Source organism: Kogia breviceps, chromosome 3 (assembly GCF_026419965.1).
Source record: "Kogia breviceps isolate mKogBre1 chromosome 3, mKogBre1 haplotype 1, whole genome shotgun sequence".
NCBI lineage: Eukaryota > Metazoa > Chordata > Mammalia > Artiodactyla > Physeteridae > Kogia > Kogia breviceps.
The window spans coordinates 156,156,719-156,182,593 of NC_081312.1; the positions used below are offsets into that span (position 1 = coordinate 156,156,719).

Here is a 25,875-nt window from a genome sequence, read left to right on the forward strand (position 1 = left end):
TCTTCTTGGTGCAGCATTATTTCACGGTTAACTTCAGCCACGAGAACCAGAAAGCCTTGGAGCTGAGGACAGAGGACGCCAGGGATTGTGATGAGTGGGTGGCAGCCATCGCTCACGCCAGGTATGTGTCGCCCACCCAAAGGCCCCGTCCTGAGCATACTCAAACCCCAGGAGGGGAAGGCATGGAGGAGCAGGAGATGGGGGGAGGACGGAAGCTGTAAGAAGGGCATCTTGACAGGCCCACCCTGAGAGCCCCGGAGCTCTGGGATGTGCCTCCCTGGGGTGCACAGGGAACCAAGGGTCCTGAGGATCAACGTTACAGCCTCCTGCCCCCTTCAACCAGATGAGCTCCTTTTTTCATACTAGGAGAACCGAGTACAATTTGGTTGGATTAAAGGGCTTTATAGCCACCAAAGGCTAAGACCACCAGGGTTCTAACCCGGATGCTGCAGGAATGGACTAGTCCTGTCTTTTCTCTGGGCCTTGGTTTTCTCATCTGTAAACTGAAATTCTGTAAACCTCTCTGAGCTTGGATGTTCAGGGATTCTAGACCTGCTCTTCCCTTCATTCCCAACAATGTGTACCCCTCTCTGGAGGGATTCACTGGGCCAGGTGGGGAGAAAAGCAAAAGGAGAGTGTATGCTGCAGAGAAAATGGGGGCTCCAAGCTGCATCGAGTCTTCCTGGGTCTTGGGGAAATGATGGGCTTGTGGGCTGGGGTGTGGTCCCCAAGCTAACAATCCCCTGGCAGAGCTAAGTCCTGTCAGGGGGGATGGACACCCAGACTCACCCCTTTGAGCAGTATAGATCTTTCTGGCTGAGTGGATAATGGTGTGTTCCTGTGTCTACTTTCTGGTAAAATGTAAGCTCCTCAGGGCAGGGACTAAGTATGATTCTTTGCATCTCCAGGGCCTTATAAAGGTATAGACAAGTGCTCAGCAGTGTAGATGGGAAGAATGCAAGGATGAATGAATGGATAGAGGTTGGATGTTGAGTTTATATGTGGAAGGTGAATGATGGATGAATGGAGGGTAAATGAATGATAAATGGATGAGTGTTGAAAGTATATGTGAAGGATGGATGGGTGGATGGATGATAAATCAATGATGCATTTTGATGGGTAGATGATGGATCCATCAGGTGATGATGGATAGATAGATGGATACCAGAGCCCTTCCTTGAGCCTAGGATCAAGCCAGCTGACCAGAAACCATTTATTACGGCTAGAGCACTGACCTTGACCCTGAGGTCAAGCCACCTCCATCCCTATCCTCAAGGAGTGTCCAGTCTAGCTAATGGAGACCAGGTTCTCACCTATGAATCAACAGAGTCAGGCTCTGAGTGTGGTACTGGGCAGACAGGGATGGATGCAACACAGGTATTCCCCCAGGGCTACCCCAGCCTAGTCAGGAAGACACTAGACAGATGTACAAATAGCTCTGGTACGTGAAGGCGGTGTTAAGTACAAGGCACCATAGGAGACAGACATACTTCCATCTTCAGGGAAATGGGAGAATCCGGGGGGATCTGGAAATAGGGCGACATTTCACTTGAAAAGGGAGATTGGAGCTTCAGATCTAATGAGTTTAGCTATGGGCACTTCAGCCCCTTCTCCAGCCCCCAAAAAGCCTTAAAGAAAGGCAGTGATGTAGGAAAGACAATTCCAAGAAAAATGAAGAGACAAAGTTTGGGTGTCAGAAGGTTGATGGGGTCGGACATTGGACTGGAACCAGATCAGAACAATCTTGAATATCCAGCTGAGATGTTTGAGCTTTCCTCTGTGAACAGTGGGAAGCCATCGAAGATTTTATACGAGGGGAGTAACATGATCAGAGCTATGATTTGGAGTGGAAATTACTGCCATTGTGGAGAATGGAATCAGGCAGGAAGAACCCAGATTCAGGGAAAGCAGTTGGAGCTCAGGCTCCCAGCACTAAACTAGAACCAAGAGCAGAGTTGTTCTGAGAACCAAATGAAATTATTTATGTGACGGGGCTTTGTAAGTGTTGAGAGGTACTATAGAATTCTAATTTGGTGTATATTCTGGATAACCAGGACCACATTGACTTCGAAAACCAATTCATACCAAAATTTTCTAGAGACAGTGAGATACCACTACCTGTAGAATCTACAAGGGCTGAATTGAAAAAGGCTGACAGTAGCAAATATTGGAGAGGGGGTAGAGTTACCATAAATCACATGATGCTAGTGGGAGCAGAAAGTAGTTCAACCACTTTGAAAACCTGTTAGGCATTTCCTTTAAAAGTGAAACATACACCTACTCTGTGACCCAGCAGTTACACTTCTTAGTATTTATCTAAGAGAAATGAACAACATCTACAAAAAAATCGTGTATGCAAATGTCCTTAGCAGCTTTTTGCACAATAGTCCCCAAACTAGAAATAACCAAGAACAGACAGATGTAGAAAGGAACCTTGATACATCCATGTGAAGGAATACCACTCAGTAATAAAAGGGAACCCAATGGGAGGGAGGCGCAAGAGGGAGGGGATATGGGGACATATGTATGCATATGGCTGATTCACTTTGGTGTACAACAGAAACTAACACAGTATTGTGAAGCAATTCTACTCCAATAAAGATCTATTAAAAAAAATATATATATATATATATAAATATGTAACAAAACAGATCAATTTCAAAGTCGATAGGCTGAGTGAAAAGAGCCAGACACAAAATAGTGCATGCTGCCTGATTCCTGTTATACGAAATTCTAAAACAGGCAGAACTCAACTGTGGTGATAGAAATCCAAACGCTAGCTGCTTGTGGGGTGGGAATTGACAGGGGAGGGGCACGAAGGAACTCCCTGGGGTGATGGGAATTTTCTTTATCTAGATTAGGGTGTATGCATTTATCTACCCCAAATCAGACTGTATATTTAAGGTCTGTGCTTTCCATTATATGGGCGTTAATCCTTAAATTTTTAAAATAAATTCTATCTATTAGAGTGGTTTAGTTCTCTACTGCTGCAGAACAAATGATCACAAACTTATCAGCTTAAGGGACTTCCCTGGAGGTCCAGTGGCTAAGACTCCACACTCCCACTGCAGGGCGCGTGGGTTCGGTCCCTGGTCGGGGAACTAAAAATCCCACATGCCATGTGGTGCGGCCGAAAAAACCCCCCACAAACTTAGCAGCTTAGAACCATACCCACTGCTCAGTTTTGTAGGTCGGAAGTCTGGGCTCGGCTGTGGTCTCTGCACAGAAGCCTGTGGGTTGAAATCAAGGAGTCAGTCAAGCTGGGCTCTTACCTCGAGGTTCTGGAGAAGTCTCTGCTTCCAAGCTCACTCCTGTCGTTGGCAAGAGTCAGTTCCTTGTAGGACTGGTGTGCCTGTTTCCCTGCTAGCCGTCAGCTAGGGATGGCTCTCAGCTCCACGAGGTCCTGCCTTCCTTGTCCTGTGGTCCCCGCCATCCTTAAGCCAACAATGGCTCACCAAACCCTTCTCCAGCCCCAAATCTCTGACCTCCCCTTCTGTAACCAGCCAGAGAAAACTTTCCATTTTCAAAGGCTCATGTGATGGGTGGGTCAGGCCCAGCTAGAGAATCTCCCTATGTTAAAGTCAACTATGCCGTATAGTATAGCCTAGTAAGAGGAATAAAACCCATCATCCCAGAGATTATGCAGGGCTTCGAAACCAAGGCAGGAAATCTTGGGGCTATCTTAGAATTCTGTCTGCCACAGAGAGAGGACAATGATTCTTTAAGCAACTCACTAAACTGGAGATTGGTTCCAAGTAGCGCATAAAATCCTAATCATATGTTTGACATAAATGCTGCCAAGCCTGCCTGACAGCGAATGTTCACATCTGAGGGTACCTGTGTCCACTGCACATTCCTCTAGAGTCTGTGAAGCTCTTTCACACAGTGTATTTGCTCCTGATGACCACCCAGTGTGTGGGTCCCTTCAGGCCCGCTTGACAGATGTAGCCAGTGAGACCCAGCGGCACACAGGGGTGCGGGCCTCCCGAGTAGAAGTTGGGGTGCCCCAGATCCCGGCTCCCAGTCTAGGTCTCTGTGACTCCCAAGTAAGGTAGATGCAACTCAAACCAAAAACCTGCTCTTCCCCAAAAGAGGAGCCACTGGGCAAAGTGACACCACCTACCTTTGAACAAAACCCTCTCGGTACTCACCATCCTTTAGGAAGCCAGGGGGACGTGCCAGTTGGACATGGTTTGTCTTCCCTGGTCAATCCCAGGGGTCTGAGTCAACCCACTGGCCTCAGAGGAATGTCCTCCTTTGGGCCTCGGGCTGGGACGGGGGTCACAGTGTTGGTCACCAATAAGGGAAACAGAGCCCCCTCCCCTAGAATCGTTGTCACCAGCCAGTCTGGCTCAGGTTCACCTTGTCAGGCACCTCCTGGGCCAACAGAAGCCACAGGCTCTTCCCTAGGCAGCCGGCTGTGTGACCAAAGGACAGACTACAGGCTCTGAGCGTTATTTAACCTCAGATCGTGTACATCGTGACAGTATGTGCATGTGTGTGTGTCAAGGGAGAGACCGGCTCTCTTCCACAGCAATATTGAGTAGTAGGCATGTTTGCGTGTACCTAATTTAGTTTTTATTTACATATACGTAGTGGATACATGGTATATACAAAAATAAGCACTATAGTGTATGAACAGGTATAGAGACACAATGTACTCTCCCACCGTTATGCACAATAGTCTAGTGTTCTGGGATGCCTCTGTGGTATGTGTATGTGCAGCAATGTATAAAATGTAACACCGAGTGTGGCTTACGGTCTGCATCTCAGTGAGGAGAACTAGATGCGAACCAGACAGCCATGTGGGAGAGCATAGACCTGCCTCTTCAGGGACTGGAGCCTGACTCCGGCTCCAGCTTTGACGCTCCTTGACTGTTATTTGGGGGCAACTCATTTCCCCTCTCTGGGCCTCAGTTTCTTTATTTATAAAATGAGGCAGTTGGCCTTTCGTGATTCCTGAGTATCCTTCCAGCTCTGCGAATCTGTGCATCTATAAAGACAGTGCTGCACAGAGATGTGGAGGCACCTAGAGACTGTCATACAGAGTGAAGTAAGTCAGACAGAGAAAAACACATATCTTGTATGAACGCATATATGTGGAATCTAGAAAAATGGTACAAATGAACCTATTTGCAAGGCAGAAATAGAGACACAGCTGTAGAGAACAAATGTATGGATACCAAGGGGAGAAGGGGGGGTGGGAAGAACTGGGAGATTGGGATTGACACATATACACTATTGATACTACGTGTAAAATAGATAAGTAATGAGGACCTGCTATGTAGCACAGGGAACTCTACTCCATTCTCTATGGTGACCTAAATGGGAAGGAACTCTAAAAAAGTGGGGATATATGTATACGTATAGCTGATTCACTTTGCTGTTTAGCAAGAAACTAACACAACACTGTAAAGCAAGTATACTCAATAAAAAATTTTTAGAAAGACTGCTGCACAAAGAGGTGCTCAATAAATCTGTATTGATGAGAGGGGGGAGGGGAAGGAGAAGAAAGGAGAACAGGGGAAGGCGGAGTGGGGAGGGAGGGAGGCAGGCAGAGAGGGCCGGTGAAGGGAAGAAAGGGAGGTGCAAACAGACCAAATTGTCCTGCAAATGAGACTCTGGCTCCCCGTTTTGAAGCACCAGGGTGAGTGCCATCGCTAAAAACAAGCTACTGAAGGCTCCGAATTTTCACACCCGTGGAGCAAGGAGAGACGAGGTGGTGTGAAAATGGATTCCTTCATGCTCTCAGTTGAAGTTCCTTTGCAAATAAAGACAATTAAGCCTCTCGGGAAGTTGGGAAAACATTAAAACCTGATAATTCTGGTTTAAATTCATTATAATAAGAGATGCACAAAAATCCTCATTTAAACCAAGTAGTATTGCAGACCGAAGAATTCTCTCTTAGAGCTTGTTATATATCTTTAGAAGGGGGTGGGAGAGAAGCCTGGAGCTTTGATTTTTGGATCAGGTTTTTTCTTCAGGCACATGCTCCAGGTCTGCTGCCCGCCCTCTGCTCCTGCCATCCTCCTGCTGGGCTGTCGCCAGCCCTGCCCTGCCGTACCCTCCCACCTTCAGGGCACAGCTGGGCAGCCTCCTTCTCTGATGCCATCAGGGGACCACTGCCTACCACTTTGCTACACAGCCCCTTTCATAGAGCAAAGCTGTTTCCCACCCTCGGTCTCCTGGCCTCCTCACCTCAAACCTGGGGGTTTGTAGGGAAGCTGTCCTTGTCCCATTTTGCCATGAGGGTCACAGGGTCTTAAAGAACTTGTGTAACACAGCTTCTGAGTCTGTGACAAAAGCCAGTGTCCCTAAACTGGCACCCCCCTGACTAGCCACATCCAGGGTACCTGGAAGGTCATGTCAGTAGATTCCAGACTTGAAAAGTGTCCCCTCAATTTAAGTGGGAGACAGTTGGTGACCCCAGAGAGGGACCCAGTTCCTGTGGGTGCTGGGGCCAAACGCCAGCCCGCCGAGGGCTCAGGGGTGAAGGTGAAGAGGGACCATGGGGATGATGAGTGCGGTTGCTCTTCCAACAAACCTCACCTTGAAGGTGGAAAAGAGGGGCAGGGGTTCAGGGGAGGGTGGAGGAGGGCGAGGGCACGTCCTCAACCTAAGTGGGGAGTGACTTGAGGCTTCACATATGCTGAGGAGAAAGAGCCAGTGGAACTGTTAGGCAGAATCTGATGCACAGATATCCTGAGGAGGGGTCGGGGCTACGGACGTGGAGGGAAGGGAGACGGTAGTTACCACAGCACTGGCACACCGCACAAAGCTTCATGTGTGTCCATAGAGCTCATCCTCACGGCAACTCTGCAGGGTATGGACTGTCATCATCCCCATTGTATGGATGAGCAAACTGAGGCACAGAGAGGCTGAGTGACCTATCCAGGGTCCCTCAGCTAGCGGGTGTGGGAGCTGGGGCTGAGCCAGGCAGATTAGGTCCCAGCAGGGATGCTGCACTTGAGACAGGATGAGGGTGGGCGTGCCGTGGGGCTGGCGGGAAGTGCCGGAACAGCATCGCACGTCATGCAGGCTGTGATATCAGAGCAGGACCGCCTGCAGAGGACCGGACGGGGTTGGGGGGGGGGGGTGAGGAATGAGGTTGAAGGGGGCCGAAGCTCTCGGGTGGGTGGGGAGCTGGCAGGGACACCAGAAATGTTTCAAGGCCCCGCTGAGGTTGGAAGGTGGGAAACGGGGGGCTGCCCACTGCTGAGAGGGGGACACAGGAAGGAAGACAAGGGTGAGCTTGAGGAGGAGCCGAGGATGCGGGCAGAGGGGAATCTTATGAGATCCTCTCTGGTGGTCCTGGGCTTAGGAGGTGGTCCTGGGCTGAAGCAAAAAGGGAGAGGAAAGATGGGGGCCAGGGAGAGGGGGGACTGGAGACCTCGGCCCCCAAACTTCATTGCAGACACTCCCAGAGACCAATAAACCTGCCCTGAGAATCTGTGCCTTACAAGTCTCCTGCCCCTGCCCAGGTGGGCACCCCTCCCTGGAATGGTGGGATTCCCTTTCACAGCCTCTCTGCCCTCTGAGACTGGACCCCATTTATAGAATCGGGTTTCTCCCCAGCTCTGACACCTTCAAATGCAGGTGTTGTGGGTATCAGGGAGAAGCCAGGCCTGTGACCCTGGGCAGCCCCCGGCCCAGCTCATCTTCCAAGTCCCACCTTCCTGCCCTCCCCCTCATCGTGATGCTCTGCAAATCTGAGACATGTTCATTTACACAAAGGCTGGAGCCACTTCTTCTACCCTCTGATCCTTTGGGGTAGTCTCTGATCTGGCCCCACCTAACCATCCAGCCCCAGTGCTAATTACCCCCAGCACAGGCCTTCCACCCGCGGCTGCCCTTGGATGGGCACGCGCCCAGAGCACTGGGTTTGGAGTCGGAAGGCCTAGATTCCGATTCTGGTGGGAGAGAGAGCTCCGCCTCCAGGAAGTCTTCCCTGATTACAGGCCCATTTTGCTGGCCTGGCCCCTCTTCTGATTCCTACAGCACTAACAGCCTTTGGTGCATGAGTTGGCACTCAGGTATACTGCGCAGGTTCTTCAGATGTCTCCCAGCCAGTGAAATGTATGTGCCTGACTCACCTCTGTGTGTCATCCATCCACTCAGTTGCATCCATGCAACAAATGTTCACTGGGCTAGGCCCTGGGCAGACAGGAGTAAGCAGCGCAGGCATAGTCCCTGCCATCAGAGAAGGCAGGGTCTCCTGGGGAAACGAAAGTAACTGGACACCCCCAATCAGTCTGGCCAGCGCTATGGTAATAGCAGCCCGGGAGTACTGCAGGAACACCCTACACAGTATGGGGGGATGGGGGAGGGAAGACTTCTTGGAAATGACATTTCAACTAGGACCTACTCTGGGAAAGAGGATGGAGCTAGCCCAGGGAGAGGAGGGAGGAGGCATGTTTCAGACAGAAGATCTATCTGCGCAAAGGCCCAGAGGGTGAGGGCGGTCAGGCAAGGTGAGAACAAGACCAGGTGGAGGAACCAGATGTCAGAGCGTGAGCCGGGAGCTGGGGAAGGGGCCAGAGCGATCCGTAGCAGCACAGCAGCCAGGTTAAGGCCTCGGGCACTGTGTCTGGGAGTCAGGACCTTCTCCTAAGTGTAGTCTGTGGGGAGCCCCACTTCTGGTTGGATCTCCAGGGGAACCAGGGGGCCGTGGCTCACCTGCCGTGTTCCTCTGTCCACAGCTACCGGACCCTGGCCACGGAGCACGAGGCATTGATGCAGAAGTACTTGCACCTGCTGCAGATCGTGGAGACTGAGAAGACAGTGGCCAAGCAGCTGCGGCAGCAGATCGAGGATGGGGAGATTGAGATTGAGCGGCTGAAGGCAGAGGTGACCGACCACCTAGGGAGCGGAGGAGGCTGGCCGGGGGCCCGGGCCTCAGACCTCAAACCCGGGCTCCCGCAGGGTCAGGGAGGCACGTGACGGGCAAGCGGGACCCGCTCCAGCCACGGCTGTGCCAGCCTCCAAACTTAAAATCAGTGATGCTGGCACAGTGGGAAGGTCCTGGGGTCAGATCTGGGTTCGAAGCCCACCTCTGCCACTTCCCAACTGCAACCCGGAGCAAGTCCTCCAGCCTCCCTGCACCTCCATCCTTAAAACAGGCTTTCTCCCTAGCTGACAAGGTGGTGAGGATCAAGTGAGATCATTTATGGGCGAGTTCCTGGTTACTCTGCTGACAGCCACATGGGCGGAGGGGGTGAGGGCAGGGCCAGAGGGTGGCTGGTAGGTCCTTAGACTGTGGCTCAGGCTCGGCTCCAAGGCAGTCCCTTCCCTTCCTGTCACGGCTGTCCGGAGGCTGAGCCGTTGCTAGGTTAAGCCTTCTAGAACTTCACTACTCAAAGTGTGGTCCATGAAACAGCAGCCCATTAGAAATGCAGAACCTAGGGCCCCACCCAGATATCCCAAATCAGAATCTGCACTTTAACCACATCCCAGGAGATTCTCATTTATGGGTTGGCCAAAGAGTTCGTTCAGGTTTTTCCGTAACGTCGGTGGAAAATCCCCGACAAACTCTTCGGCCAACCCAATACATTAAAGCTTGGGAAGCGCTGGCTTTCAGCCCTTAGACACCCCTTACCAGCTGTGCACGCCGCCACACGGTGATCTGATCGCCTCTCACCCCCTCACTTCACCAGCGCGCTGAGAACCATCTGGCTACCTCACACAAGGTCTGTGACTCTGAGCCGAGGAGGGGAATATGAAGACACAGATCCCTGCAATCGGAGTTAGCTGCATAATTTGCAGGGCCCGATGCAAGGTGGAAATGCAAGGCCCCGGCCAGGGTGGGGGAAGTCAGTCTCCCCTTCCCACACGCCACGGCCTCCACCCATCGTGGGCAGGCCATCCACGACTTCATCTGCCAACTCCCCTAACCTCTGTGCCGTGATGCACTCAGTACCTAGATTCAGGTGGGCAAGGGACCCTTGCCAAGTCACCCACCTAATGCACCAGGCACTACCAGCCCAGGCAGGACAGTTGTCTCCTCGCCCTGCCCTGTGACACCACGGGTATGCACAAGACCCACCTTCTCTGTACCTACACCAGGCCCTGCAGAGGGCGAAGGCGGACAGTGAGATGTGTCTGCTGGGCTGACTTGACCCATTGCCACCCAGACAGAGGGTTGCAGAGGTCTGGGTCCCAGGGTGCCAGGGTATAAGGAATAGGCAGGGAGACAGGAACACGCATGAACTGAGGCTGAGGCTGCAAGCCCCTGGGGTGTGCCCCAAGGTCCCATCAGACGTCACTTACAAAACGCAAATGCAAAGAGACGATTCCTTTTTTTTTTTTTTTTTGCGGTACGCGGGCCTCTCACTGTTGTGGCCTCTCCCATTGCGGAGCACAGGCTCCGGACGCACAGGCTCAGTGGCCATGGCTCACGGGCCCAGCCACTCCACAGCACGTGGGATCCTCCCGGACCGAGGCACGAACCCTTGTCCCCTGCATCAGCAGGCGGACTCTCAACCACTGCGCCACCAGGGAAGCCCCCAAGAGACGATTCTTAAGAATTTCAAGACAGCAACTGCTGAGCTTGCAGGCCCAAGCACCTGGCCTTCTGAACACAGGACCCCCGTCAGCCACCCATGAAGCCAGCTCTACCTCGGATGCTCAAAGATCTGAAGTCACCAATTCCACCTTGTCATGCAGCTGTGAAGCTCTGAACTCACAGTAACGTCAACTTGGAACTCCAGATTCAGTAAAAACCTCAGATTCAGCGCCCTTCCCCCCAGCCCCACACTGGGCACCTTCAGATGTGCTTCCTTAGTCCCTACAACCACCCTGATAGGATCGAACGAGGGGCCAGGCTCAGAGAGCTCAAGTCACCTGCCCAAACTCACTCACCTGGGAGGTGTGAGAGCTGGGACTGGAACCCAGGTCTGCCTGTCTGCCTGCCAGGCTCTCCCCTCCACTTGTAGCCTCTTCCCACATGGCTCCCAGGATGGGGGCTGGCCCCATCTCTAAACCACTGGTTCATTCTGGGATCTATCCTAGCCCAACACACATCCCTGAATCCAAGCTGAGCCCCTGTCGGGGAGCAGGGAAGAGGTCTGGTCCCAAGACCAGGTTATTAGCTTTGTGATCAGAGGTGTCCAGGAGTCACTCATTCATTCACTCACTCATGCACTAAATGCCCTGATCACCTAACCACTGCTTCGTCCTCTCCCCCAGGCTCCTCCCCTCCAATCACTCGGGGCTCCAGCTAGTGCTCCGTAGCAGTGAGCTGTGCACCCCTTGGCCTTTGCACATTCTGCTCTCCTGTTTGGAATGCTCTTGTCACCCGCATATTTCCCTGCCTGCTGAAATTCTCCCAAGCTCAAATGCCTCCTCCTGGGGACTCCTGGCCTCGCCAGACGTGTGCTCCCTGCCCCCTGCCCCCACCACTTGCCCGCAGTCAGCATAGAACAGCAGAGCCAGTACCACACGTGTCTGTCCCCCACCGGGCTGGCGGAAACTCCCTGAGGACAGGGTGAGTCCTCTGTCACCCCCTTTGCCTGGCATATAGTAAGTGCTCAGTAATGCCTTGATGAATGAATGGACACTGGCTCTGTGGTAGACATTAATGATATGGAAGCTTCTACCCTTACGGTCTGATTGTGGTAGAGTGTGGTTGGTGCTATAATTAAGGGCTTGCAGTGTGAACCCAAGCAAGAGGTGAGTCATTTTATAGCCACAGGTGTGGGTTCATGTTGCATACAACCTTAAAACCCTTTCAGGGGTCTGTAGGCCAGAGAACGGATGGGTACAAAGGGCAGAACCCCCGTTTGGTGCTGAGGAGCAGAAAGCAAGTCAGTTGTGAGCGATTACGTGTGTGTGTGTGTGTGTGTGTGTGTCAGTGGCAGCAGAGCCCCATTTGGTGGGAATTTGGAGCAATGGTTCCAACTGAGTGCATTACCTTCCAGGGCAAAAGATTTTCTTAAAAAGATTTTGAAAGAAAGGCCAGCTTAGTAAAGCTTTCTGGCTGTACCCCCCCACCAACAAACACACACACACATACACACACACACACACCCTGCAAGGCAGAGGGCACCTGTTTGCTCTGGGTGAGCTCCAGGAAGGTGGAAACAGAGCCCATTTCCCAGGAAGTAGGCTGTCGGGTAGGCAGGAGAAGCCTAGTGAGTGATGAGTGACTGCAGTGACAAAGACAGAAGGTCTTAGAATGTCTGAGCTGGGAGGGGTCTGAAGACGCTGAGGTCCATAGAAGAAGAAGGGGGGACTTCCCCAGTGGTCCATTGGGTAAGACTTTGAGCTCCCAGTGCAGGGGGCCCAAGTTCGATCCCTGGTTGGGGAGCTGGATCCTGCATGCGTGCCACAACTAAGAAGTCCGCATGCCGGGACTAAAAGATCCCGCATGCCACAATTAAGACTCAGCACACAAAATAAATAAATAAATAAATACTTTTTTTAAAAAGAAGAAGAAGGGCTTCTCTGGTGGCACAGTGGTTGAGAGTCTGCCTGCCGATGCAGGGGACACGGGTTCGTGCCCCGGTCTGGGAGGATCTCACATGCCACGGAGCAGCTGGGCCCGTGAGCCATGGCCGCTGAGCCTGTGCGTCCAGAGGCTGTGCGAGAGGCCACAGCCGTGAGAGGCCCGTGTACTGCAAAAAAAAGAAGAAGAAGAAGGGACTTACCCAAGGTCACTCCAAGGTCACTTCAAGCACTGGAGTCCAGACTCAAACTTGGATCTCCAGGCTCCAGATCCTTGGCCTGTGCCTGCCCCACAACTTACTCCTTCCCTGCTGAGGAGACGAGCCTGATAAAAGGTGAATGTTAGGGAATGACTGTCACCTGGATGGCCCCAAGCACTCATGGTCCACCTTTTCCTCTGATAGCCAAATAAAATCCTCAAGCCCACATCCCACTTATTCCTGAGGATTCCCCAGGGGCCTTACCTTTTCCTGCCCACCTCTTGCTTTCAAATTCTACTCTCCTGATGTATTGCCTCACTTCCCAAGGCAGCTATTTTTACTTTACTGCTCTTTGCTCCTTGGGCGGTCACTACATGTATCTGTCAGAATGAGCTAGGCGATGCTGCAGTAACAAACAACCCCAGAGTCTTAGTGGCTGGAAACAACAAAGGTTGCTTTCTCACTCACACTTTGTGTCCATGGTGGGTTCTGCTCCACAACATCCTCACTCAGAGTCAGGGACACAGGCTGACGGGGCTGTCACTGTCAGGAAATTCGCCAGTCACATGGCAGGGGAAAGGAACCAAACAGATGATGTGACACCTCTGCTCACGTTTCATTGGGCAAAGCAAGTCACGTGACCAGGCCCGACTTGAGGGGACTGGGAGATACCAGCCTGCTGTGTCTGAGGAGGAGAAGCAGCATATCCACGAAAGCCCTGGTGACTACCCAACCGTGGCTCCTCCTTCAGTTCCCAAGTCCCTTGACACAGGCTGTTGTGTGTAACAGATTTTCCAAAAGGCTTAGATATAATAGAGAGGGGGTGGTCCATCACTGAAACAGAAAACAGCTTAAAAATGACTAGAAGCCGCCCCTGCCGTCATGTCATCTAGCCTTTTCCTGCTATAAGGATTTCCCACCAACTTCTCCTCTCACTCCCACGTGCCATTTCGTTGGTGGTGGTGTCCTTCATAATCTCTTTATCTACCAAGACCCTCACCTTGCATCCAGTGATGTGTGGAGCAGGCTCCTCTCACCTTTGCAAGAACCAATTGTTACGTTTTCAAGAATTTTGCAAGCTAGTTATTCAACCTTTGGTAGCTTCAAATGGGCTGAGGTAGGAATGCCCACACCATGGAAACTGGCAGGTGCTACCAGTCAGAAGTTTTCTTTCAGAGAGCTGGTCATTAAGCATTTACCGATATACCATTGTCTGCATCTTTTTTCCTAATGTGCAGGACCTGGTGCAAAATGAAAATGCAGAGCCCTTAAAAATCTCAAAGCAACAGCAGCAGAGCCTTAAAGCAAGCGTTGGTCCCTTCTAAGCCTGGAGCTCTGCACGGGTCACACATCCAGGAATCCAGACCTGTTTCTGCTCCCAACCCTGTAGCCCCCACCCCTAACCCTGGAAGTAACAGGAGATGGCATCCAAACAAAAGTCTGCAGAAAGCTTTACCAGGCGTAACTATCCACCTCTGTCTTAGTCTCTTTTCTCCCATCTAAACAACCCTATTATGCTTCATCTTTCATAACCCAAAGGCTCTAAGGACCATCTACAACAAAGGGAATGTCTACCTCTGAGAAGAATCCCCCCCTCACCTCTAGAATGCTCAGTTTGGACCATTTCATTGTGTTGTTTTTTGGTTGGTTGGGGTTTTTTTTGGCCGTTTTGTGCGGCTTACAGGATCTTAGTTCCCCGACCAGGGACGGAACCAGCGACTCCTACAGTGGAAGCATGGAGTCCTAACCACTGGACCGCCAGGGAATTCCCCCATTTCATTGTTTTAATAGCTATTTTCCTACCATTTATGATGGGAGGTAAATTTGGAGAGTGAAGACAGGCCCTAAAGGTCAAAATAGGAGTTTAGAGGTATTTGTAATATTTTATTGGCTTGGAAGCACTCAGGATCCTGGGAGGCTGACACTGGAAGAAACGGAAAAGATCTTTACTTCAGGGTTTAAATAAAAATGTAGGGCTTCCCTGGTGGCGCAGTGGTTAAGAATCCGCCTGCCAATGCAGGGGACACGGGTTCGAGCCCTGGTCTGGGAAGATCCCACATGTCGTGGAGCAGCTAAGCCTGTGTGCCACAACTACTGAGCCTGTGCTCTAGAGCCCGTGCTCTGCAATGAGAGAAGCCACCGCAGTGAGAAGCCCACACACTGCAACAAAGAGTAGCCCCCACTAGCCACAACTAGAGAAAACCCGCGTGCAGCAACAAAGACCCAACAGAGCCCCAAAGAAATTAAATAAATAAATAAATAAAAGAACTAAAAACATTAAAAAAAAAAAAAAATTAGCCACGGGATCGGTTTTGCAAACAAACTTCAACATGGTACCCCACTTTACAAACTAGGTCAATGAGGGGACTCCTCTGGGAGAAGTAAGAGAGGATGGCCGTGACCCCTCCCCAGGCCCCCTCTCCAGGGCCCACTTTGCATGCCTTGAGTCCTGCTTCCCACGTCCCCCTTGCCATCCTGCCCCCGCCACCCTGGCACACAACACCCTGTCATACCTGTGCCTTTGTTCACACAGCCCCTCTCAAACTCCCTCCATCCTGTAGCCCACCTGTTGGGCTCCTCTTTGTCCTTCAAAACTCCTTCCAGGTAGCCCTTGCCTCTTTCATGGTGAGACCTTCCCATTGCAGTAGGTACATACCTCGCTTCTGGCCTCTCCTTGTCGGATTATAAATTGCCTCTCTTGGGGGTCTGATCCCCTTCTCAGGCTGGAAGCTCCTCCCGGAAAGGAATCTGACTCATCCACCTTACCCAGGGGGCGAGCTGTGACTCACCAGTACCCAACCCAAAGACTGCATCAGGATCCGCTGGTGGTGTTGGCACAAAGGCAGACAGAGATGGGCACCCACTGGGCTTGGAGGAGGCCAGAAGAGATCAAGAAGGAGGGAGGGGCTTCCCTGGTGGCGCAGTGGTTGAGAATCCGCCTGCGGATGCGGGGGACACGGGTTCGTGCCCTGGTCCGGGAAGATCCCACGTGCCGCGGAGCAACTAGGCCTGTGAGCCATGGCCGCGGAGCCTGTGCGTCCGGAGCCTGTGCTCCGCAACGGGAGAGGCCACAACAGTGAGAGGCCCGCATACCGCAAAAAAAAAAAAAAAAAAAAAAAAAAAAAAAAAGAAGGAGGGAGAAAGAACTGAGCTGCATGGCAAGAACTACAGAGATCTGCAGGAAAAGCAAGAGCTACGGGGATCTTTAGTAAAACCTTGGAGGCTAACAAAAAGGAAAGAACCTGGATTAATTCCACTATCAATGACCGCACTGACGAAATGCATTCTGGATGAAAGACACTGTCTCCAGAGAGGGGAGTAGGATGGGGCAGAAGCCCATGCGCTGTGCCTCAAAGGGGTGTGGCAAAAGCAGGGTTTTCCTCTGATGGGTCGGTCAAGGAGGCCAGACCATGGGTGGCCAGTGGGCGGGGGCCAGCGGAGACACCAGGCTTTGAGCCAGGTCAGCTGGAGCTGGACTCTAGCTGGCAAGTTGGGTGTGAGCCAAAGTCCCCACTCTGCATGGCCTTCATTGACAAGGGTCAGCTGAGCAGACCCTGAACATCCAGCTAGCAAACCAGGGTCCAAGGCAAATCCACCTCCAGAAGAGACCTGCCAGGGTAAGAGAAAGGCTGCCTCCATGAGCTCTCCTGACACTGGCTCCTGGCAGGGATGGGCTGTAGCCCAAGACTTCTGCAGGGTCCCCAGGCTCACAACCCTCTAGAGCTTTGCCCACCAGGCCTGATCCTTAAACAAAGACTCCAAGGCTGCTGGCACTGCCTGTGCACATAGCATCGTACCTGACCTAATTGCATCTATTTTTTGCCCTGGTCCCTGCTGAGTAGATGTCCTGGAATGCCTCTCTCTGAGACAAGCGCCAGTTTTAAATACAGACCACACACACACACACACACACACACACACACTGCCATCCAAAAGAAAAAAAAGGTTTCCGTGTGCAAATCTCAAAACTGGCAAAGAAAGCAGACTGGCAAGGAGGTGACAACATGAGACCAAAGGTGGACATTGACTGGGCAACCCTGCATCTCTGAGCTCTCCAGTAACCTGCCTCTGTGTGTGTGTGTGTGTTCGTTCCTTAGGCCTTTAGAATACAGATCAAAGAATCGGCCTTTATTTTAATGTGCAGATGTTCCCAGAGAATGGAAAGAAAAGGTGGCGGGGGAGAGAAAAAAAGAAAAGCCCGTGTCGGTGCTGAATATTTCTCAGATATTTTCAGCCGCTCTCCAAGCACAGGCCAGGGTAATTTTAGTAACCCGCAAGTGGAGAGCGGGTAACTGTTCCATTTTGCTTTCAAAGTGCTCAATTCGGTCAGTTGTGAGAGCCCATTCATTCTGCAGTTCAGCAAGTGGCCTTGAGGGGACAAAGCCACATGCTCTGAAGAGGAGGAGGGGCTCTGGCTTTGTGGCAGTGTTTGTGGATTCCCCTGAGCTTGTTATCTTTAGACGCGTGAGGCTTGATGGCTGCAGAGTTTTCCTGTGGTTGAGGTTTTTGTTGCTGCTGTTGCTGTGATCCTTTTGAAATTTTTTTTTTTAATGAAACCTCTTTTTAAATTTTTTATTTATTTATTTATTTTGGCGAGCTATGCGGCACGTGGAATCTTAGTTACCTGACCAGGGATGGAACTCATGCCCCCTGAAGTGGAAGCGTGGAGTCCTAACCACTGGACTGCCAGGGAGGTCCCTGCTCTGATCCTTCTTTAATTTGCTTACTTATGTAGCCAACAAATATATGTTGAGTGCCAGCCGAATGCTAAGCACCAGGAGCCCAGGAATGAATGAAACGGGGTGGTCCTTCGCCCACAGAGCTCACAGCCGCGATGGAATAAATAGGCATTGCCTGCGTTTTCCCGGGAAAGTCCGCAGGCAGTGGGAGCCTTGGTGGAGGACCCCCAGCAGAGACTTGCGGACTCGGGGGTGGCAGGAAGGAACCCACCCAGGGGCTACACCACAGGCCTGTCCACCTGAGCAGTGCCAGATGCTCCGGCCACAGTATGGCTAAAGGCACCCCTTCTCCTGGTCACCACCCCGTTCGTTTTGTTCTTGCAGCTGGGCCGACCTCTCTGATCCCGAAATCTGGCGAATGGAGATTCTTAGATCAGCTCAAACGTTCGTTTCAAGGGCTGTTCCCTTTTTCTAGGCCAGCAGTTTGCAGGTTGTGCTCCAAAGAGGGCTCCAAGTCAGAGAAGCGCTTCAGGGTGGTCCCAGGACAGGACAGCCAAGCCAGCAGTGCTTTCATCTGAAGTCCTGCTGGGCTTCCAGGACGGTTTTGTTTGAAAAGAAAAAAGGGACTACCCAAGTGCCCATAGACAGATGAATGGATGGCAGCATGGGGTCTGTACATACAATGGATATTACTCAGCCTTAAAAAGGAAGGAAAGTCTGACACATGCTGTGACGTGGGTGAACCTTGAGGATGTTATGCTGGTGAAATAAGCCAGCCGCAGAAAGACAAATACTGTCTGGTTCCACTTAGGCGAGGTTCCTAGAGGAGTCAAATTCAGAGACAGAAAGTAGAAGGGTGGGTGCCAGGGGCTAAGGGAGGAGGGATGGGGAGTTAGTGTGTTTTGTTTTGATTTGGCTGCACTGTGTGGCATGCGGGATCTTAGTTCCCTGACCAGGGGTCAAACCCACACCCCCTGCAGTGGAAACGCAGAGCCTTAACCGCTGGACCGCCAGGGAAGTCCTTGAACTCATTACTAAACTCATTAAACTCATTATTGTTTAATGAGTACAGAGCTCGGGAAGTTGAGAAAGTTCCCGAGTTGCGATGGATGCACAAAAATGTGAATGTACTTGACATCACTGAACTGTGCACTTAAAATGGTAAATTTTATGTTCTATGTATTTTCCCACAATAACAGTTCGAAAGTAAAGGGACTGATGGTTTAGGGAACAAGGAAGAGAATCACAGATTTGGACCAAAGCTCCCAGATTACAAATGGGTTGCCTGCAGCCCAGAGAGTGCCTCGCCCAGGGTCACTCGGGGTCAGAGCCCAGCTGCCCTGGACCCCGGTGGACGGGGTCCCGGTCCAGTGCTCACTCACCGACGTCTGGCTCAAAACCTCACACAGAGCAAAGGACACGAGCTGCGGTACCACTGGTCCTTGGGGAGCACGTGGCAAGGCGCTCACTCACCACACCACGCCTGGTGGCAACCGGAGGGGTGGGGTTCCGCCAGCTGGCGCCGCTCACCCCCTGCAGCTGACCTGTGTTTCCGTTGCAGATCGCATCCCTGCTCAAGGACAATGAACGCATCCAGTCCACCCAGACTGTCACCCCCAGCGACGAAGACAGTGACATCAAGAAAATCAAGAAGGTCTGTACCATCTCTCGGGGCTGGCAAAGCTGCCCTGGTCCTCTTTAGAGAGCCCCCTGGCACAGCCCAGGGTCTGCAGCCTCCACCTACTGTCCAAAGGCAGAATCAACAGCCCCTCACCCCTGACCAGCCCCTCGTCGAGCCATGTCTTCTGGTTGTCTCTCTGTGAGGTCGGGTGCTTCAGCCCATTTGATAGATAGGAGAACTGAGGCTCCAAGAGAGGCAAGAGTGGATAGAGCCAGGGCAGGAACCCAGGCTGTGAGACTCACAGCCGAGAGCTTTCCTCGCAAGCCTGGGCAGCCTCGGTGAGACCCCAGGCCACGTGTCCACTGTCACAGCCCGGCATGCCCTCCCTCCCCCCAGCTACTGTCCTGCAAACACCTCCCCCTTTCATCCCCGGCAGAGGTCAGCATGGGAGCCGGCCTCTGGGACACCCCTTAGCTGGCCTCACTGGTTTTACACTATTAGAGGCTAGGAGAGACATCTCAGAATGTATCAGAAAGCTGCCCGGTGGCAGGGATACTGACCGGTACCGTGGGCCACCCCATGGAGGGGGCTGTGAAGGAGAAGAGGATGGTCTGTGCTTGCAGCTTGCCAGACTTGAAGCAGGGGAGCCTGACTCACCGTAAGAAAAACACACGAAACCAAAAAATCCTCCTTGTTGAGAGCGTAAAAGGACACCAGCGCCATCCAGACCAGAAAACTGCAAACTGGCATCCCACAGGCCAAGTTCAGCCTACCAGCATGTTTGGGGTTCTTAGCCCACACGGTGTTTCTTTTTTCCCTTTTTAATTTGTTGCCAGTGCTTTAAAAGCTAAACATTTCACATAAAAATATATATTTCTGGTTTCTCAAAAATAGGAAGAGCTAACATTCATTACGCACTTTCCATGTGCCAGACACTATTCTAGGAGATTTATGCAGATTAATCTGTCCCTGACGAAAAGCCCTCTGAGGTTTTATTATTATCTGCGTTTCACATGTGGGGTTGCTGAGGCACAGAAAGGCAAAGTGACTTCCCCAGGTCACACAGCTAAGTATTTGCAGAGTGACATTTAAACCTTGGCCACCAAGCTCCAGAGCCCACATCCTTGGTCACTGGGACACACGATCTCTTGGAAAAGCAGAAGGTCTCGCAGCTCCGGGCCCACCTCCTGCACACGGTGACTGCTGGCCCCGGGCCAGGTGCTGTCCCATTAGTGTCCACCCAGCCGTCTTCAGGATCTATAGGACCTGCCAGGCACCCATGGACATTGGGGTTTGCCACCAGTGCCACCTGGGGTCTGAACCAAGCCCCGCCCAGGCGGGGATGCACTGGCCTTCCTTCTCTGCCATGGCCCCACTGGGCTTCCCGGCCCATTTTGCAAAGCCATTCTGGTTGGAACATTTTTTTAAGTACCACCTGAAATGCACCTCCCTCCTTTTGTTTTCACCCTCCTGGGGCCTCAGAGCAAGGCCCTCCTTTATCCAGAAAAGCTTCCTCTCTTCAAGGAGATCTGTCGTGCTGAGGCCAGGCCTCTCCTCCCCAGGGCAGACGTCCCTCGCCAAAGGTCTGTACCCGGACAGTTGCACCTGCTGTGCATGACCAGTGCCCTTTGCAGCTGATAATATTTTGATGAGTGCCTTGGCAGGCGGCCCCTGGATCTCCAGGTGCCCCCACCCCAGCACCGCCCAGCACCCTTGCTCCTGGGGCCCTGGGGCCCTCCCTGTGCAGCCCCTGAGCTTGCACACAGCTCAGCAGCAGGAATGGTAAGGAGCTACATGGTGCCTTGATTGGAAGCGTGCATATCTTAAAACAGTTCTCTGTGTCTGTGAATCGAGGCCCTTCCCAAGTTCTTGCCAGAACCAGGCCAGGCCAAGCAGCCCGACTCCAAGTCGGGCAAGTCAGGTGTCGGTGTTCATTTCCCCACGGAGGTAGAGGAGAGGCTCCAGGCGGGCGCTGGTGAGTCCCAAGCATGAGGTTAACTAATTTGCCGCACTGAATTTGATAATCGCCCTCTATCCAGACGAGCTTTCATTGAAACTTCTGGGCTTTCAGGCCAGTCACTAGGCAAGAAGAGGTGTGAGCCATGCCCAGCACAGCCCGGCAACCCTCTATGCTCAAGCCCCCTCCCGTGCTGGGGACTCGGGGCCACGCTTTTCCTCCTTCAGAGGATGCTGCCAGAGCAATCTGGGGGATCTGGTTTAAACGCAGAGGGCCGGGGCAGGGCCTGGGGATTTGCATTTCTAACAAGTTCTCCGAGATGCTAATGCTCCCGTGCAGGGACCTCACTCTGAGTCCAGCCGTCATCTCATTAGCCCCATGGCACAGATGGGAAACGGGCTTAGAGGAACCAAAGGGCTTGCCCGGCACCATGCAGGCAGAAGCACCAGGCCTGATCTTTTGCCTCAGCTCTTTTCCCTGCGTGCCCGGCATGGTGGACAACAGGGCCTTGGCCCCTGCCCTTGGGGCACTCACAGCCTGGAAGGACCAGAGCAGCTGAGGCTAACGGGAGACCCTCCCGCTGGTCTCGGCGCCCAGGTGCAGAGCTTCCTGCGGGGCTGGCTGTGCCGGCGCAAATGGAAGACCATCATCCAGGACTACATCCGGTCGCCGCATGCCGACAGCATGCGGAAGAGGAACCAGGTGGTGTTCAGCATGCTGGAGGCCGAGGCCGAGTACGTGCAGCAGCTGCACATCCTCGTCAACAACTTCCTGCGCCCACTGCGGATGGCCGCCAGCTCCAAGAAGCCTCCCATCACGCACGACGATGTCAGCAGCATCTTCCTGAACAGGTGAGCCCCACCTCCCGGAGCCCTTGGCCGAGGCGGGAAGAGAGAGCCTAGCCGGCACTGAACTTGGACACAAGCCCTTGACTAGTTCCCGCCAAGTGCAGAGGAGGAAGCTGAGGCCCAGAGAGGAAGGAAGCTGCCCGAGGTCCCATGACGAGAAGCCAGTGCCCCAGCTATTACAGGAAGGAATACAAATAGAGGCCCACGTAGTATGTGTCTAAACTAGTGGTTCAACTGGGGCAATGCTGGGAGACATTTTTTCTTTTAATTAATTTTTTGCTTCAGAAGGATCAAGTAGGATCAATGGCTGGCAATCCCTGGGAGGCAATTTTTGTTTTGAATTTTATTTTATTTATTTTTTTATACAGCAGGTTTTTGTTAGTTATCCATTTTATACACATTAGTGTATATATGGGAGACATTTTTTTTTTTTTTTTTTTTGCGGTACGCGGGCCTCTCACTGTTGTGGCCTCTCCCGTTGCGGAGCACAGGCTCCGGACGCGCAGGCTCAGCGGCCATGGCTCACGGGCCCAGCTGCTCCGCGGCACGTGGGATCTTCCCGGACCGGGGCACGAACCCATGTCCCCTGCATCGGCAGGCAGACTCTCAACCACTGCGCCACCAGGGAAGCCCTGAGAGACATTTTTGATTGTCAAAACTTGGCGGGGCTGCAGGGGAGGGTTTGCAACTGGCCTCTGGTGGGTAGAAGTCAGGGATATATGCTGCTGAACATCCTACCATGTACAGAGCAGCCTCCCACAGCAGAGAAATTCTTCCACCAAAAATAATCGTGCCGAGGTTGAGAAACCCTGGTTTAAATGTTTACAAGTTATAAATCAAGCTACAGAAAACCATATGGGTTCCATTCTTCTGCCTTAATATCATCGTCATAACGATCTAGAAGCCAGGTCTAAATTTGTAGAATTCTGAGTCTCCTTAGAGTTGGGCGCTGTATCACACTACCCACATATCTTACGAAAGCAGTTACTTTTCCCAAATGGTGACTCTGGCCATTCGTATGGGGGTTTTTTGGTTGTTTTTGTTTTGTTTTGTTTGTTTGTTTGTTTTAACATCTTTATTGGAGTATAACTCTTTTACAATGGTGTGTTAGTTTCTGCTTTACAACAAAGTGAGTCAGTTATACATATACATATGGGGTTTGTGTTACCTGAGAAGGCTGAGCTGATGGCTGCCCTTCTGCTGTCAACCTCTTTTTAAAAGTCTTAGGAAATGCTTTAGATGAGCTTTTTGGTAGGCATTAAAATTGAGTAAACTAGGTAAAAGCAACAAATATGAAAACATATCAACAGAGTGCTATTTACAAATGATTCTCATCCAGGAATTAAAGTAAATCACTATGTGCTCCAGGTTGTTCACTCAGCTGCATTTCTTTTAAAGCATCCATCATTCAGTCATTTCACTAATTCCAGCTGGCCCTCATCCAAGCCCTCTGCAGAGGTGTTTGGGACCCAGGGTCACCTTCCCTGTGCCCTGCTCTTCCCCTTTACCTGCCAGTGTGCTGTGACGAGTTTAGGGACCTGTGGGACATCCGGAAGGAGATGGGGTAGAGGCAGTGGACGTGGGTCTGATCCTGAGAGGTTGAGCCGGAGATGCTGAAAGTCACTGGGAGAAGGACAAGGACAGGGACTTTGGGATGCTGACACCATGGATGTGGATGAGGTGTCAGAGTATGCGGACATGGTGGGGATGGGGAGCCAGAAGAGGGGAGTGGCTTTTAGCCTCATTAGACCTTCTAGAAACCGAATCACTGGGCCTTACAAGGTTGCATTTTTTTTTTTTTTTTTTTTTTTTTTGCGATACGCGGGCCTCTCACCATTGTGGCCTCTCCCGTTGAGGAGCATAGGCTCCGGACACACAGGCTCAGCGGCCATGGCTCACGGGCCCAGCCGCTCCGCGGCATGTGGGATCCTCCCGGATCGGGGCACGAACCCGTGTCCCCTGCACTGGCAGGCAGACTCTCAGCCACTGCGCTACCAGGGAAGCCCAAGGTTGCTTTTTAATATACATTTCGAACATAGATTTTAGAGAGTAAATAAATGCTTTGATTTCTTTATTAAAACAAAGAAAATAGGAATTATTGTTTTGTGAAATCAGGTAAGATTTTCTCCAGAAACTACAATTGGGTCTTTTAAACTCAGTGACCTGGAATTTGGCTGAAAAGTGTGAAGAACTTGTTTCTTCCTGAATAAACTCCAGACAGCTCAGCTGGAGTCACAGCTTCTCAAACGTGAGCGCTGGGCCTCACCCCGAGCTTCTCAATCTGTAGGTCTGGAGTAGAGCATAGGGATTGCATTTCCAACAAGTTTGTAGGTGCAGCTGCTGCTGCAGGTCCCAGAGCACATCGAAATGAGAGGCTTGAGATAACCGCAGGGGACTGTCTGTACTGGAGGCTCCGCCAAGGCCCTACCTGAGAAATACTTCAGGAAGCATTGTTACAGTTCTAAGTTGTTTGTGCTTTCCTTGCATTTTAGGCCACAGTTGCAAACTTTTGGTGACCGTTTATCATAACCACTAAGAGATAAATGTGTCCTTTTGTATTTATTTAATCTTTGTATAATTTTGTTACACTGCATTCAATGGAATTCTTTTCACCTGTAAACTTTGGTTAAGAGTATTCATACCAACTCACAGAATGTGTTCAAAAGTTGTCTGAAGAAAATCACAACATGGTTTTATATTTTTGTCTGTTAATCACTGCATGGATCAGATCAGATGCCTTTAACTGAGAATAAACAGGAGGGAAGAAAGTCCCTTCTTTTGCTGGTGTCCTTCCAGGCCCCTGCAAGGCCTGTTTCTCCTTTTCCACACTGTGCCCAAGGTTGACTGTTTTCCATCTTAGCAGTCTCATTGATCCTGGTCAAAATAACCCCAGCCTGATCAATCGTTAAGGCCTCCAGAATATGGACTCCAGCGGTCCTTGGAAACACTGACCAGGGAATGGGACCTGCCTCTTGTAGGTGTTGGAGAATCAAATGACAGCTCATGTAAAGCATCTAGTACAGAGCCCAGCATAGCCCAAGTGCTCATAAGAGCTAGACATTATTACAACAAGAAAGCTTCACTATGATGCACCCTGTGAGAAACCGAATTCAAATCTGATGTGGAGGGAACACTTCCCAACTCATTCTGTGAGGCCAGCATTACTCTAATACTGAAATCAGAAAAAGACATTATGAGGAAAGAACACTACAGACCCATATTGCTCATGATCAGAGATGCAAACTATAATAAAATTGAATCCAGAAATATATAAAAAGGATAATACATCAGGACCAAGTGGAATTTATCCTAGGAATGCAAGGTTGGTTCAACATTGGAAATTAATCAAATATGTTTTACTCTATTATCTTACAATATTAAGTAAGAAGAACCAATGATCCTATCAATGGATGCCAATCTGATGTGACTGGCTTCTCTCCACCCCCTGGCCCCTATTCTCAATCGGGAGCAGGCCGGAATTCTTTCCTTCATTCTTTTATTTCCTTCTTTCCTTTATTTTTTCATTAACTGTATAGCAACCCTGCACAGCACTTTGCATGACTGAATGTTTTGGACTACACTCACCACGTTCAGATGGTGTTTTGTGGGACCTGCTTGGTGCCAGGCTCTCTGTAAGCACGTGGCCTACGTAATTTCCAATCCTCAGAGACGCCCCATGAGGCTGGCACCAGAGATCAGAGAGGTGACGGGGTGTGCTCAGGGTTCTGGCGGGCTGTGATTTTAACCCGGTTCTGTTTTATGTGAAGGCCTGTGCTTCCCCCCTGCTGCCCTGTTAAATAATGGGCTGGAACCTTCACCGACCCCCATCCTCCTTACCACCATGCCTGCTCATCACAGTCCAGGTCTCAGCACGTGCTTCTGCCCACGCCTGCACTGTCGAGAACTTTCGATTGTATGTGAGCCCAGCCTTCCCTCTTACTGTGTAGGTGCTGTGGAGGCTGGATCCGGGACATGAACCTTCCAGGTCTCCCTGCCTCGGACCACAGCACAGAGTCTGTATGTGTCACAGGTCAAGGGAGGAGGCTGCCAGCCCACTCGCTAGAAGGCATTTCTGCACATAGCTTTCCCCTGGATTTGCATTTAGGCTGAAATGTACAGCCACGTTAGA

At 51.4% G+C, this 25,875-nt stretch overlaps 1 protein-coding gene across 1 annotated transcript in view; it reads left to right on the top strand.

Moving 5' to 3' along the window:
* RASGRF1 (Ras protein specific guanine nucleotide releasing factor 1) overlaps positions 1-25,875 on the top strand; it is a 107,875-nt gene that overhangs the window by 19,490 nt on the left and 62,510 nt on the right. Inside the window, exons 2-5 of the mRNA XM_059057016.2 lie at positions 15-121; positions 8,700-8,847; positions 18,882-18,974; positions 21,496-21,749. Coding sequence (XP_058912999.1) covers positions 15-121; positions 8,700-8,847; positions 18,882-18,974; positions 21,496-21,749 — 602 coding nt within the window. The remainder of the gene's footprint in view (positions 1-14; positions 122-8,699; positions 8,848-18,881; positions 18,975-21,495; positions 21,750-25,875) is intronic.